We start from the raw sequence: 16,645 nt of genomic DNA on the forward strand, positions 1-16,645 counted from the left end.
TCGTTCTGTCTCTCTAACCCCCCACATAGACTGTCAGAGTCGCTTCACATGGACTCCTTTATTTCTTCTTTTGTGTCTGATGTCAACTGAACAGCAAAAGTGTTGCCTAATACACTATTATCACATTTATCATCGATTCATTGTGTATCGTCTTTTCTTTCTGACTCTCTTCCTCACGCACAAACAGACTTTCTGGAAAATGTGTGACAAGTAAAACAAACCACATCTGGTTGTGAATTCAGGTTTCAGCATGCGAGCTTTTCTCTGTATTTTCCTGTTCAGGTCCTGACTAGGACTGTTTTTAGCCTTCAGTTTTTTTTTTTTAATATTTAAAAGCTTTAATTTCTTTGCTCCAAATTTGTTGAATCATGCAGCCTGTGGATTCAATCGCACCAACACACAAAAAAAGAGTTTCAAGCACAGAACAGTGCAAAAATAATTAAATATAACTACTTTATATTAGAAAATTCTCATAGAGATGTTGGCAAGTTTTACTTCTTACTTTAAAGTAATTGGATTTGTCAAAACACATGCAAAATCTCTTTGCTAAGTGGGTTTATATGAGTTCACTTTTGTACTGTGATTTTTGAAACTCTCAAGTAAGCATAGCAAAATGAAAATACTGCAGTCTTTAATATCTTGGCATGTTCCTGTGAGAATTTCTCAGTTGAGCAAAGTTTCTGCCAGTGATTCCATCCATCCACACATCATTGGGAGCTATAAGGTTTCCACAGTGAGACATGTGAGACTGTTTTCAGTATACCCGCTGAGCTTCTCCTCCACCCGTACACCAGAGTTACATCATTCTACGCTCAGCCTCCTGCTGTTTTGGTTCTAGTCGTTCAGTCGGACCTGTTTTCTCTGCCATGGGAAACTTTGCGAATTCTTCGGTGTCATCAGTTTGACACAGATCAACAGGGATGTCCGTCCTCTCTGTGTCCATTAGATGGCAGCCTGCTCCAGGGCTCAGCCTCCTCCTGTCGTCTCCATCCATCACCATGCGAGGCTGTTTGATCTGCAAACATTTGCAGAGCCAATGCCTAAATCTGCTTTTGTCTGCCTGCATGACTCATTGGTAATTTGACAAAAAAAAATGGTATTTGTCTTGTCAGTTCCTGTCCTCACAAATCACTGGTGAGAAGAAGTGGAGGCTTCGGAACAAAAAAACAACAACCTGGGCTTGTATTGACAAGTCACAAAAATTCAGACCTAATTTATGAGCTGCATTTTCAGTTTAGTGTAATTACGATTCTGAACGCTGGCTGAGGCTTCGTGCCGTACAGTCACAGAAATTATACCATTTGTCAAAGTTGTTCAGTTTTCAGATAGCAAGTGTGTGCGGGAGGACTTGTATTGTGCTGTGAGGACTTAAATCTGTTTGCACAATCACATTGTGGGGATTTGCATCAATTTGGGGACAGAATACAAGTTTTTATAATGTATATCTTTAATTTTGAAATTGAAGACCTGGATTAGGGTAATTTTCCAGGAAATGTACGTCTGAGTCAGTAAAGTAATGTCCTCTGGCTTAACAGAAAAATGGTCTAACAGGACAGACTGGAGGTTTGACATTTTGGCTTTTAAATGCTGTGCTGCTGGTTTTAAATGAACACAAATACAAAAAAAATAAGTGTTGTAGAAAAACAACAGTTTGAATTTTGGCAGTAAATGATTATTTGTTAATCATCTAATTGCTCTTAATAATGCTACAGATTTACAATATTCAAACTGATAAGGCGAGTAATGTGCATGACTGCATGACAGCAGCTCTTTTGCTGTTTTTATTACTGTAATAGTCTAACTCACTGAAGTAAATTGTAGATATTAGTCTGTATTTGACTGTTTTTAATTTTTATTATATTCCAAATCCAACAACAACCTTTGGGCAGCAGCCAACCATACAAAAATTTTAAAGTTTTGCAGAGGAATTGGATTGTGCATTAAACCAACTCTGCTACTTTTTTCTTTGAATTTACTGTTTTAATTACAGCGCTGGCCTCCCTGTGTGCAAATGTTCCACCAGAACAATTCCCCTGTCACTAACTTAACTCAGTGCCATATCATACATTTTTGACTTAGCTCCCAATATGATTGTGATTGGTTTAAGAAAGACAAACAAGCCAGAGTGTTTTTTTCTGACTATAATGTATTGACTATGCAAGACTAATACTGTAACAATTTAAGGAGGGGGACATTTTGGACTATGGACAGTTACATGTTGGCACAAAGAAGCATGGGAATGTTCATGTTTAAATACAGATTGTTCAATAAGTGGTTTTGTGGTTGTTAGTTTAGTAATCTCGTGTTTGAATTTAGATTATTTGATGGACGAGGTGGCCGTGAGTGAGCATTGTGGGTGTTTCAGGTACCAGCAGGCCACCATGACAGAGACCTCTGTTGCGGTTAATGACTGCCGGCCAGTTTTCTGTGGAGAAATCCAGCCCATATTTATTGACACTTTGTTCCTGCAGCTATGTGACAGATTTAAGTAAGTTGATCCTGTGGCAAACACTAAGTCTCCATGTGTAAAAATGGCTTTATTAGCACATGGAAAAGTGTCCACTATACTTTATTCATTTGAATAATTATTTAAATATCCATTAATAATGTTGCTAGTTTTTGATTAAGAAAGATGTTTAAGATTTGCATCTTTAGTCCAAAGTAAATTACATCTTCCTACCAGCATCTCTAGAATGTACTTATTTATTTATTTAATACATCTTTATTGAATCCATACAAGATAAAATAAAGCACATTGTGTTCTTTTAGTAACTATTTCTTTTTTTTAATATCCTATTTAAAAAGTGACTGTAGAAAATATATCTATAGTAATGCTAATGAGTCATAGAGGTGTTTTTTGTGTGGAGGTGTGGGAATGTGTGTGTTTGCAGTTGTGAATCACATTTTTCCACTGTATTTCTGGTGTTGTAGGTCTTGAACGTTGCTCGCACTCTTTGCGGGTCTTATCAGCCTGGATTCTAACAAGTTTATCTGTTATCTGCTGTGCGTCACCACAAGGACGGCATCAGAAGACGCCTTGGGTGTTCACTTTACGATGGCTGATTTCAGAAGGACACCGCTTTTCAGACTGTTAATCATTACCAGCTCCGCTATGCCAGGGAGGGGGCTTTAAGCCACACTACATGTGAACTTTTGAGTGACTACAGAGTATAGAATAGATGGTATAAACTATAAAATACATTATGGTGCCAGCCAGTGTTTTAAATTTAGATGTATCAATACTTAGAAATGTTGTATCACTCTAATCAAGTGCAATAAACATATTTTTATGTCTTAAAAAACAACATACTGTATTTTCGTCTTTCAACTGACGTCTACACTTTTCAGCACGTTTATCACAAAGGCCTAAGTGATTGACCTTCCTAATCCACCTGCTGTTAATGAGGCAGTAATTGTTGTAAATAATTAGCCATTCATTAGGATCTGAAAGCTCGCCAATTAGGCCTATAAGTAGGGCCTTTCTCATAGCACACCTCAGAATAGCCATGGCAGAAAATCTCACACGTAACTAATGACTTTAATAAGCATGTTCAACACCCGTATCCCAGTTACAACTGTGGCTCAGCTTGTAGAGCAGCTTGTCCACTAATCCCAAGTTTGGCAGTTGGATCCCCAACCCCACGACGCAGCAAAATGTCATTGTAAAAGACCCTGAACCCCAAGTGTTTTGCATAGCGCAGCTAATGTTAAAAAGACGTTATGTCATTGCGTACCATTTACGACAAAACATGAAACAGCCAACAATAAAGCTATGAAGAACATCCGAGGGGTCGAAATGTCCTCAGTAGTTAATAAACGCTTCAGACAGGTTTTTGCCTGTGGTGGAACACTGCTGAGGAACTCGTCATCCTTGAAACTAAATGTCAAATCACATCAGAGAAAAGGCAGGCTTTCGCTATTTCAAGAAGTGGTAGATTGCCATAAAAACTGACCTGACACTTTCTGCACTGCACTGCCAAAAAGCATCTTGAAACTGTAAAGAGTTCTGATCAAAAAACCTCTGGTAAAGTGTAGCTGAGCATTACAAGGGTTTTTAGAGGGTTTTTAGGCCATGAGAAAACTTTATTTTTTGTCTCCAAAGCTAAAGAAAGAAAGAAAGAATACAGTATTATGTTCAGTTTCAAAAGATCAAATAATGAGGCAGAATTCATCTACTGTAGCTAAAACTAGAAATGATCATAGATCTGTCAAAGCACTATAATCCTCCAACTTTGATATGTCAACAATAGGCTTTATTCACAGCAGACATTCAGATTTGTCATACAGTTGTAAAGTGGAAGCAGCTATTTTGGGTTTGCCTTGTTCTGAAAGTAAAAGTCCCTTTTATTTCATAGACAGTTACATGACTCACATTCGGAGCACTTCTGAAGCTTCAGTGGGCCTGAAAGTCTCCCGGTTGAATCATCACTTAAATGCAAAAAAGGAAAAAATAAAAGTGGTTTTGTGATAAAAGAAAACGTTGACCAATTTTCACCAAAAACTTGGGTAGACTTGTATTTTGGCTTCCAACAAGCAGCTGACACCATGGCTGAGTATTTTGACCTTGAAAATGCAGTGTAGCGATGCCAGTCTCAAAAAGACAGACTGAGACATCCAGAGTTTCGTATAAATCAAACCTAAAAAAGCAATCCTGTCAACAGCTCTAATATTACAACTTGCCTTTGTGTAGTGCCGAGTAACTTTACAGTATTTAAGCAGAGTTGTAGGTGAGCCGGTGTGCTTGAGTTGCACCAAGTGGGGAGGGCTAGATGGTGAGAGACACAGACTTTAAAGATCTACACCTTCTAGAGGAAAGAACAGTTATATCTAAGCCATTTTAAAGCATGAAGATGGCTCAGTTTTCTTTAACAGTGAGCACCATTTCAGGAACCTAAAACTGAAACAACTAAGTAGGATTGAGCTGTTATTAATCTGATATTTACACCGGTGCTTTTCCTGCTGTGACACATCAACATGTCTTGAGTGAAAAAGACCTGTAAAATGTTTTACTGCATCAAAATACAGATAGGAATAGATGCAAATGCAATACATGAGTTTAGTCATTCAAGTAATTGCAGTAGATCAAGAGAAACTACCTTACCGGTGATGTTGAAAATTACTCTGAAAATGTCCCTTTGTGCCTTGCTGCTTTGCCTGTGGCCCATTTACACACAGAGATTGTACTACAACAAACAGAAAAGCCAACATCAGCAAACACATAACTTGCTTGGCAGAGATAAAATCTACTGGGGCTTTTAGACATGTTGCGTGTTTTCCTCTTGTTCATTAAATTTTCGATCCAACCATCATGCCATTGACTGTGCGAACTCAAGGCCCTGACATCATTGTCCTGAAAGAGTTTTTTGTTTAGCAGTTTGCCACGTCCTGCACTTTCCAGTCTCTGTCATTTCTAAATTTGCGCACTTAAACACCACATCCTTTGTATTTAATCTAATGGGTAATTCCACATCTCACATTTTCAAACCTCAACCGTGCAGCCGAGGATCTGACAGCAGCATGTGAACAGCAGGTCCTGTTTGCTGTTGGGATTGGTGAGCAGCTCAGCAAGCGACAAGCTGCTTGTCCAGGGAGACATGCTTGTTTTGTCAGCAGCATGCATGATTTATAGGACTGCTAAACATGTGTGGAAACAATGAACATGTCTCACTGCCTTTAGTAAAATTGTAGAATCCTGGCAATGTAGCAGGCGATGGAAAATTGTAGCAATATTCATGCATGAACGCAGATTCACTAAATGCAAAAGTGAAACACGATGATGGTTTTGTTTGTGAGGGTGACAAGTCCAGACATTATGCATATTTGAAAAGGCAATATGCAGTTCACTTTAAGGCCGAGCTAAGCCTGCAAAAAACAAGTTGGTGGGACATGTTGTTTGACAGTGTGTGAAATTGAAAGTGCTTATGTTTTTCTCAAACTGGGAGGAGAATGAAAATACCACCAACAAAGAAAGGCTGCAGTCATGATTTTCTATAAATATGAAATAATGGCACACATATTCAGACAGTCTCTCATCTAAGACATTCTTAGTGTTTGCACTGAGTTGTTCATATGAAATGTCCTGGAAATAGATGTGTTAAAAGTGAAAGATAAGACTGAGTTGAATCCCTGGCTCTTCAAAGCTCCACAAAGCTGACCAATAACAGCATGACGCAGATGTGAATGTTGGATTGTCGGCTTTGAAAAGTCACAGAGATGGTCAGACGGAAGCCCTCCATACTGATGTCAGGAATGTGACCATCTGATAAATACTGGGCTGCTTAAAGATAGGCAGGAGCTAGAAAATAACACGAGATGCTTTAAACTCTGTAGGTTCAAGACGTCCAGACTAATATTCAGCAGTTGCACAAAGGTACAAATGTGTGATATAAAGTTGCACATATGCATTGATCTGTCTTAGAAATTTGGAACACTTGATAAAGATGAATGGAAGTGAATAAATTCCAACTCAGCTTTATGTAAATGGAAAGCATTTCTTTTACTAGGTGACTTTTCAGTGAAACAAATGTCAAAGAAGAGACAGCTGTCTATTTATGGCGCCCTGTCGATCATCAGTCACACGTACCTGCAAACCGTCAGTGACAGAGATACTGTAAATCACTGTTCGCTGTCAGACATTGTAAAGGTAATCATTTATTTTTACTTTAGAACATTCCTATTACAGATACATTTTAAAACAACACACTGAAATATATTTAAATATTAGAGAAAAATATCTATCTCACAACTGAAGATATGAGTTCTCTGAATGTTTTTATCAACTGGACTTTGTGTTCATGCCTTAATAAATCAGAGTTGGGTTCCTACAGAATAACTAATTATGGTCTCTGGTAGGTATGAGTTGTGTGTATTCTCACCATGTTTTATAAATGCCAGCTTCCACTGATCAGCTGTATTATTAAAACCACTGACAGGTGAAGTGAAAAACATTGAACATGCCGTTACAATGCAAGATTCTGCTGGGAAACCGAAGCATTGTTCAACACAGCATTCCCAGAGAGCAGCAGCCTCTCCCTGCAGGACAAGGCATCCTGCCACACCAAAAAACAGCTTCAGGAACACAGCCAAACGCCCAAAGCTCCCCAGATCACAATCTGATTGAGCATTAGTGAGATATGCCAAAACATGCCTGATCCATGTAGGCCTGAACCAACAGACCCAAAGGAAATTCTGCCAACGTCTTGATGCCAGACGTCACAGAACACCTCCAGCTGTCCGTCTCTCTGTCTGTCTGTCTGTCTGTCTTTGGCAGCATGACACAATTTTAGGCAGGTGGTTTTAACGTTTTGTTGGTCGATCATGTATGTGCAAACTTCATTTGTCTTTCTCAAGATCTTGTGCTGCTGTCTGAATCAACAGCCAGTTGTGTGTTTGGAGACTTTACAGTGGTGGAGGAGGATGCAATAGAAGAGAGTAAAAAGGTTGGATGTACACTGAGTTAACGCTGCGTACTGAGAAAAGTAGGTAACAAGAAAAGGTCTTTCTGATGTTCCATGTTCTTAAATGAACAAGCAAATGTCTTTGTTATGCACTACATGTCTGATAACGTGAAAGTCAGGGATACTAAATGTGGATAAAACTTTTATTGTGATAGTTTCTGTGTTGTGCTTTCACAGAAATAAAGCTTAAAGATAGATTGCATTAACAATTATGGCCAGAGGGAAAGTTTAATAATCCATGTGTGTTTAAAATTTCAGCTGACTATCAGCATGAATTACAATAGATCAAACTGACTCCTCATACACTAATCTGTCCCCCTGAGCTTCTGCAGCTCGTAACTGACAGAGATATAGTCAACATTGGGCAGCAGTGTAAGAATCTTCTAAGAGCTAAATCAATACGATGAATGTTTGTTTGATGTGTGCCTTCAAAAAGGCGGCAGGATCATCCGTTAAAGGGTGATCCACCAATTTTATATGTCTTTGCTTCACATCACAAGGATTACTAATATATCAGTGGTTATGTGGTGGTTCTGGAGGAGCTTCCAATGTCTGATAATGTCATAGTGGTCATCAACTTATCTCATCTCTGACTTGACACTGAAAGTCTGCAATGCAAACTGGAGGAGCTGACTTTGAAAGGAGTGGGCACTTTGCATCCACACTGTGTTTAATGAAAAACATCGTTGAGCTGTTATGGAAAGTGTAGGATTCAGTGACAGAAATGTTCTATGGTAGGAACTAAAAGTCAAGTTGTTTGGACCATCCAGTTGCATCTAGGCCAGCTGTCATCCATATGAGGTTGTGTGTCGATCAATATAAACTGAACCCGTATTCAGGATTTTAGGGTTAATGAGATCATACAGTCAGTACTGTTGCTTTTTTATAGTTTAACAGGTGATAGCTCCTTGTTTGTCATCCTCTTTCCTCACCACATGCTTGTAACTCTTTTCTACTGCATCCTCCTCCACTACTGGAAGGTCTCCAAAAACACAACTTGCTGTTGATTTTCACAGTAGATCACGAGCAACATGCATAAATGACATTCATATGCTTTGTTTTACACACATAACCTGGCTTTTACTTAGTTTTTCCTTTCTACACAAAAAAGACCAACTCTACATGCCAAAGTGATGTCAATCACAGTTTTGATAGTGGGGTACTGGGAGCTCATTCTTTTGCCAGAAGAGACAAATTGAATTTGTTTGGCTTAGACGGGGTTCAGCATTTTGGTGTAGAATTGGCCAGGACTACCACAGTAGATGCATCATCCTGACAGTGAAGCATGGAGGTTGAAGTGTGATAATATGAGGCTGCATGAGTGCAAAAGGTGTTGGGGAGATGGCAGTGGCTGACACTGGCTGATGAGATGACTCTGAGTCTGCAAACATTTAGCAGATGATAAATATTCCAGCATGACAATGATCCAAAGTAGACTTCCAAAATGACACAAGAGGTTCTAAAGAAGAAGAAACTGGAAGATATGTGCTGACCAACCGTTTCCTGCACTATTACACAGGGATGTATTCACTTCTGTTGTACTGCACCTAATGCTATATCTTTGCAAGATGAACATTTCAGCAAATGACCAGTAGTGGTATTAGAAACTGAGCCCAGCAGCAGTTTTGGTTCTTCACAACAAAACTTTGGTTTTGTTTTTTTAGGAAGCTTGTCCCCCCTGATGTACCTCCTGCAGTGTTGCTGGTACTGTTTCTTCTGCTGTTGTATCAACATCAACAATGTGGGACCATGATTTCTGTACATGATTTTCAAACGGGAAATTTGTCATGATGGATTTCCATGTTTGTCCATAGAAAACAGCCACCAATGTGAACTCTTGCTAGGCTCTGACTGTGGGGTACTGAGAGCCACTTTGCACTGGTCTAAAATTAAAAGCAATACATAATAGCAGACCATTTACTAATTTATAGTCCATCTCTAACATGAAATTCAAAAGAATGTCCATGTCTGCTAATTTAATCTGAGTTTGAGGATGAGACAAGATATTTTGTCCCTGCTGTTCACTTAGTGTAATGACTCTTGCTTACTGTGAAACATTTTATTTTATCACTGCATCTTATGAGCCCCTGTGGGCTGAGTACTTTGCCAGCAATACTTAGCACAAATCGGTTTGTGGTTGTATGGAAAGATTTTTTAGTCTCTGTAATGCCTCTGACATGCCTGTAGATCTTTCCGCCATCAGCACATGGCAATGTCAGGTGGTAATGATGCGTCACATCAAAAGTTTATAGATACCAGGCCTAGTTCAACAATATTAAGCTTCAACTTTTAGAATTCAGTTTCTCTACTTTAAATGTATTAGAGACCTCCTTTCTTACTTATAGTTCTCATTTGTTCAATAATGTGACTTAAAAGTGTAAATCATTAATTTAAAATATTATTAGTAAATTTTTAAAATGACTGCTTTCAGGAAGGAAAATTGGATTGTCAGTGAGAAATAACCCAAAATTTGTGTTCTTCATGGTCAGTCGCTCTGGTTTTACCGTAAAGTTGAACCCCTCCTGATTAGCATACTGCACAATGATCTAGTAATGTTTTTTGATATTACTGGATCAGCAAATGGGCTGAATGTCATTTTAACTCTATTTTTTTTCCTTCTTTCAGCTGCTGTCTTGCTGTTGCAACAACTAACCGACATCATGTCTCGATTTGAGGTAAATAAAGTGAATGCCTTCCATTCTAATGCGCACACACACGCCCTTTCTACTTGCCTAATCAAGTCTATAGTTAACTTCAGCGATAAGTACTATGTAACATCCAAACGCCACTCTGACTGTACAGCTGTGTGTCACATCGTGCCTCCCTGTCAGTTGAATACTGGGTTGGACTTGGACTGGCTCACGGTCTTAAAAAAGTCTATCTTTGCTTCAGGGCTTTGTTCACAGTTAATAAAAACACTCGGGGCAGGTACACACATGTGGATGTACACACACACACACACACACAGTTGATAATCAAGTTGTGACTAGTTGTGCATAGAAATGTGAGAAACATTTCAAACAGGTTTTTGTTTTTATGCAGAAGGGTGTGCTTGCTTCAAAGACTGTGAAACTGGACTGCAGCCATTAGAGAATGAATGTGGGGATTTCTGAAGTTAATATCAGCGCCTTCAGTTCCTTTTACCAAAAAGGTCCAAAAGTTCCCACATTCAGTTTTGGGCTAGTGAAAACATTGTGATCAATTTGACAAAACAGGCATTGTATTTTGCAAAAAAAAAAAAAAAAAAAAAAAAAAAAACACTCCTGAAGTTACTAAAACTGACTATCCATCAGCAGTGTTGGAAAATGAGTTAACATGCGTACTGTATGCTTGGTTTAACATTTTAATTCATATATCATCACATATGTCTGCCAGTATGCCTTGATGAAAGCTGGATTATTTACAGCTCAGTAGGCAAAATTATTTACAATAATATGTGTTGTTGACCTCTAGAAGAACTATTTAATAGTTAAGTAAATAAATTGAGGAAAGTACGTATAATTTTATTAATGATATGCTCCTAGTTGATTGACTCTGCCTGACTTATCCACTCTAAAAGTCAAAAAGAAGGTTAAAGTCGGCTAATGTAGTCCGCTTCACAGTTAATTATGTGTCTGCATTCAGATCATTTGAGTTGGTAAGATAGTAATAACATTAATGCCATATGTCTGAAAAGGCATATCGTTAATGTCATTAGAATGCTAACAAAGCAAAAAAGGTCGAAATGTAAGCTTCAGTAACTTTCTGAGTCACCATGGCAACAACAAGAGTGTCCCAACTGTGTCCATCACTATTTAGTGCCCCATGGGGACATTTCCATTGTAATGTTTGCTATTTGCATTGTATTTGTGTTGGGTTTTTTTTCACCTAAATTCTGTGGCTGTGTGGTCAAACTTATGGAGATGTTTTCTTAATTTGCTTGTGTTTTTTTTTTTATTTTCGTGTTTTTTTTTGTCACTGTGTTTAGCTTTCAGGACCTCCATAGTTATCTGCAAAACAGTACACAACCTGCTCAGCACCAAACACCAAACAGACAGAGTGAAATATTTCTCTTAGTTAAAGACAGAAAAACAATAAAAAGAGCCAATAAAGGGAATAGCAGACTTAAAGTCCCTATTTCTGCTCATGACAAGCTCATATGTGACCGAAAAAATAATCAGTTATTGCAGATTTGACTTCATTTTGCTTTCAAAGAAATCCCCATCCACAGAAATATTTTCCCGATCTATTCTACGCTTACAATAATTTGCAAAAGTACAATCTATGACGATAGATAATGAAACATAAATCAGAGCTCTGAAGTCTGTGTAACAAGAAAGTTCAATTCTCACTGTTCCCACAAAAAACCCATTATGAGGCACTGACAGCTGAGAAAAAGGGCCTTGATAACAGCGTTTCTTGTGGATAGGAGTACAACAGAGAAAGGCAGATTTTAAAAACTCTTCTCTCTCTGTGTACATGGCTTCACTGAGGCTCCCTTGTTGCCTCTGAGCTGCATGTAGAATTAAACAATCCCTCCCTAGAATAAAGATATAGTCCATTGTCCAGCAGGTTGAGACAGACGGCTGCCCACATTGAGTCTGTTTAGGTTTCTTCCTGATGAAAGAGGTTTTTTTCTCTCCACTGCTGCTGAGTTGTTACTTTCTAAGTAACTAAAATTCCTTGTGCAGAGGATGATGTGCGTTTCTCCCTGTAATACTGTAAAGTCTTGACCTTACTGTGTAGAGTGCACTGAAATGGCACGTGTGATAATTTGGCACTATATACATAAAATTGAATTGAACTGAATTTCTCTCGTAAAATTAAGAACAACATCCTTCTATGCCTCAGAGATTTATTCGATTTTAATTAAGCGCTGCAAAATACTTATAGGTCTAAATCATAAGTAAACAGATACAAGCTGGAATAATAGAAAAAAAATAATGTGTTTAAATCTGACAGATGGCAGAAAGCAATTTTCCTTTGCTCTTGATTTCTGCCCTGTTTTTAGTTGGATGAATTACAGCCAAGCTTTAAAAACTGGGCTCAGATATGTAACCATGAACCCTGACAGCTTTCCCTCTGGCTGCTAGGCAAGTTAGCGTTTTTTTTTTGTTTTTTAAATTCGAGGTTTGATGAAAACATGCCGTTTCTGCCTGCCTGCAGAGTTCATCGTGGCACACACACACACACACGCCCTTTCTACTTGTCTAATCAAGTCTATAGTTAACTTCAGTGATAAGTACTATGTAACATCCAAACGCCACTCTGACTGTACAGCTGTGTGTCACATCGTGCCTCCCTGTCAGTTGAATACTGGGTTGGACTTGGACTGGCTCACGGTCTTAAAAAAGTCTATCTTTGCTTCAGGGCTTTGTTCACAGTTAATAAAAACACTCGGGGCAGGTACACACATGTGGATACACACACACACACACACACACACACACACACACACACACACACAGTTGATAATCAAGTTGTGACTAGTTGTGCATAGAAATGTGAGAAACATTTCAAACAGGTTTTTGTTTTTTATGCAGAAGGGTGTGCTTGCTTCAAAGACTGTAAAATTGGACTCCAGCCATTAGAGAATGAATGTGGGGATTTCTGAAGTTGATATCAGGGCTTCAGTTCCTTTTACCAAAAAGGTCCAAAAGTTCCCACATTCAGTTTTGGGCTAGTGAAAACATTGTGATCAATTTGACACACGCACACACACACACACATAGATGTTTTTAATCTACTGAGGCAGCTGGGTTATTGAGGTGTGAGAAGGAGAGGTTTTATTGGAGGCTGCCTCTATTTATGGAGTGATGCTAATCATGCTCTTTGCATCTCCGGGTGTCATTATACAGGTGCCATACAGGTGAATTTTTTCAGCTGTGCATCGGAAAAAAAGGCTTTTTATGGCTTACACACACACATCACACAGTAGGGAAGATATGTGCGCCTCCGCTCACCATTATGACGGATTAGTGTTCATTTTACTGTGTAGGAAAAACAGCAACTGCTTTGATTGCTCTCATGAGTTCATTAAGGATCAATGTGTCCTGATGAAAAGCTCTCATCGGCTGCGGTTGCATCATCATCGTCATGCTGTACGGGTAGAGCGAATCTGCTGTGTGTGTTGTGTGTCTTTACGTGTAACCAGACGTGTACCTGTGTTTTATACGTGACGGTGCAATGTATAGATGAGTATGTGCATGATGCGCAGAGCAGATGGGAACCCAGTGAATTGTGGGATACCTGTGGCGTTAAACTTCAAATGCATGTCGCTCTGTGGTCAAAGCAGCAAGGTAGCTGTTGTGCCACGATTACAACTCATCATACACACTAATACACCCTCTGAATATAAGGTCCTGCTTCAATGGATGGCCTAAAATCTGCACAATGAGATCATCTGGTGAAGCCACATATTAAGCACTTTACTCTCCTGATGAGGTGAAACACCCTTGTTTATTCTGAGCACAATAGGCTGAATTATTAACAGCATTTCATTTGTTTATCTGGAAGAAAATAATTGTCGGCGGGCGTCTGGAGCCAAATCTCAAGGATCTGTCTTGTGACAAGAGCTTTTTGATTGACTGCAGTCGAGGACAGTTGCATCGTTTACAAAACAGTTTAATCAAGCGATTTGCAAAAATGAAAGCAGGAAAGAGGGTTTAAAAGAGAGAGGGAGGCTGAGATATAGTCTCAACAGAGAAAACAAATTATTAAAACATAAATCAAGATTTTAAAAAAATGAAGCAAAATGTCTCAGTGAAAGTTAGATTAAGGACAGGACTACAGCTCCAGCAGATTGCAGACAGTCTGGATCGTTCCACTCGGATCATTTTAGCACCAGCACAGAGTGTAATACCCAAAAAAATAAGCTGTCCTAGCTCAGACAGAAAATCTTACTGTGATGCTCTGGGTTTGATAGATTCAGATTTAGAATGCATTGGGGTATGTGTGAAATGTCGCAACATGAGCAAACATGTGTACGACATGTGGTGATGTCATCCGTTGGTGTGGTTACTGTTACAATCAAGCTGGCTGCTGACCACACCCAGCATCATGTGGGTCATGTCGAGGTTTAGTATTCATCCACACTTACCTGCAGCTGTTTGTGGGAGCAGCTTGTTAATAGTTTATCTACTTTGGCTTTTTAAGCAAAGCATCATATCAGCACTCTAAGGAAAGAAGCCTCAGTTCTTAGCCGCTTCCTGCAGCTCCTCCTGGATGTGAAGTCATTTCCAGCCACATCGTTGAAGCCACTGATAGCTGACATGATCCGTCGGTAATTTTGTTACAAAATCTAAGAGGCCACAGCCACATTAGCAGCACTGTGAGGCTGTAATTAGATGTTTAACTAAATGTCAGCAGACCACCAAAGCCAGTAGGGTTTCTCTCCTTTCGCCATCCATGCACAAAGAAATGAGGCATTATGTTTTGAATGAAGAACAAAATATATCAGTAAAAGCAGTGACTGAGGAAACACTATCATAAAAAAAATGAATAAATCTCATATATTTGGAACAAGGAAGAAGTCAAAATTGCAGAATAGTAAAATAGCACAATAATAGAAAATGAAGACGTATGTATAAATAAATGAAAAAATAAATAAAAATCAAATAAAACAGAAGAAAAGTAGGTCTTAAGTTTGCTTGTGAGTCATCATTTACAGATTTGTAAATTATAAACCGCTAAATTGATCACTGAAGGTGTGTGCTGGAATTTCTATGTTAATATTGTTGCATTGTTCATCTCATCACCCTGAAAGATAAATTAACTTTCAGCAGCCTACAGATAAGTTTAGAGTTTGACAGCTGGAAATGTTTCTTTGATGACTGCTTAGTTTAAAAAGAAAGTAGAGGTCTACTATTTTACAGAAAAGTCAGTAATCCTACATGGGTTATAGAGATTTTTTACACTGGCACAAAAGTACTCTGGAATCAAATGGAGCTCCAGGACTTTGCTGCTGTACTGATGTTTTTGGACACCGCACATTCATCTTCACTGAACTGGATGGAGATGAGCTATTACTCAGTGAGTTGAGTGCTGATGTGGCAGAGGTTTGAGGTTTGATTCCGGCTGTGTGCCGCCACACTGAGCTAGAGATATGCCAAGCACTTTGGGAGAACATGTGAGTACTAAGCAGCCATACAGCGCAGTGCTCTTTATTAATGGAGAAATATGGTGAAGGACGAGTCCCGTCAGCTCATTGGTTTTCAGAGGCAGATGCCTGCCGAGAACCCGTTGTCCCATCTGATCACACACCAGCCTTACAGCCTCCAACTCATTCTCGCTTCCTGTGTATGACATGGCAGGAGATCGGACAGGTGATAAGAGAGCCAGCTGCTTCCTCTCTGCTTCTGATTGTTCAAGGAGTCACTCCGATTAAAAAAAAAAAAAAAAAAGAAGCATGTTGAGGCAAACCAAAACGATGCTGTAAATGAGGTTATTTTGTGCTGTTGTCAGGTAATAATGTCACAGCCCCAGAATGTCAGCATTTGAAGGAACATATCAGATCAGTGTGAATTCTTGACGAACAGACAGTGGACTGATAATACTGAGAAATGCTCTAGTATTACTGGATACAACAGTTTTTCAGCCAGTCAATAAAAAACCAAATATCTTTCTGTGCCACATTAACCAGATTAGCATGAAAAAGTCAATTTGTTACCACATTCAGGGGCAGATGTTTATCTATGTCAACTCAAAGCCAGTAATGTGTTTATAAGTCTTGAACTGTAACCCGGTTATGTTTTTTCATAGACAGCATGTAAACAAGAAACCCATTTTCTCTAATTGTGGCAGGAGATTAGAGAAACCTGATATCCTTCCTGGACCACTTGGCTGTAACTGATAATGCACATACATACATGTAAAATGTCAAGGATTTAAAGCAGGGAGAATAGAGCTGCAAAAGCTGACTGATTTGATGGAATGAAAGACAGTAATATATAGTGATATGCCCTCATTTCTAAAATAATCTTATCCGAGGACTCTTTGTTCAGTCCAGACACATCTGAGATGTGAGGAGAAACGGTGTTATCTCACTGCAGAGTCGGTCCTCTCCCAGCTCTGCAGCTCTGTGACACATACGCATAGAAAATGATCAGCAGAGTTCAGGGAGAAATCACAGGCTGTAGAAAGATAGACAAACCCTTCCACCGTTCACCAGGAAGTTTCCTGAACAGCGGTTTGTTGGTACAGCCGTCACC

At 39.0% G+C, this 16,645-nt stretch overlaps 1 protein-coding gene across 1 annotated transcript in view; it reads left to right on the forward strand.

Annotated features, from left to right (window-relative positions):
* The window catches only part of LOC111573959 (cAMP-specific 3',5'-cyclic phosphodiesterase 4C-like), a 112,675-nt gene that overhangs the window by 669 nt on the left and 95,361 nt on the right, over positions 1-16,645 (forward strand). Inside the window, exon 2 of the mRNA XM_023278324.3 lies at positions 10,083-10,132. Within this exon, the coding sequence (XP_023134092.2) occupies positions 10,118-10,132 (15 nt within the window). The 5' untranslated portion in view covers positions 10,083-10,117. The remainder of the gene's footprint in view (positions 1-10,082; positions 10,133-16,645) is intronic.

The sequence above is a fragment of the Amphiprion ocellaris genome, chromosome 2 (genome assembly GCF_022539595.1).
Source record: "Amphiprion ocellaris isolate individual 3 ecotype Okinawa chromosome 2, ASM2253959v1, whole genome shotgun sequence".
NCBI classification, from domain to species: Eukaryota; Metazoa; Chordata; class Actinopteri; family Pomacentridae; genus Amphiprion; species Amphiprion ocellaris.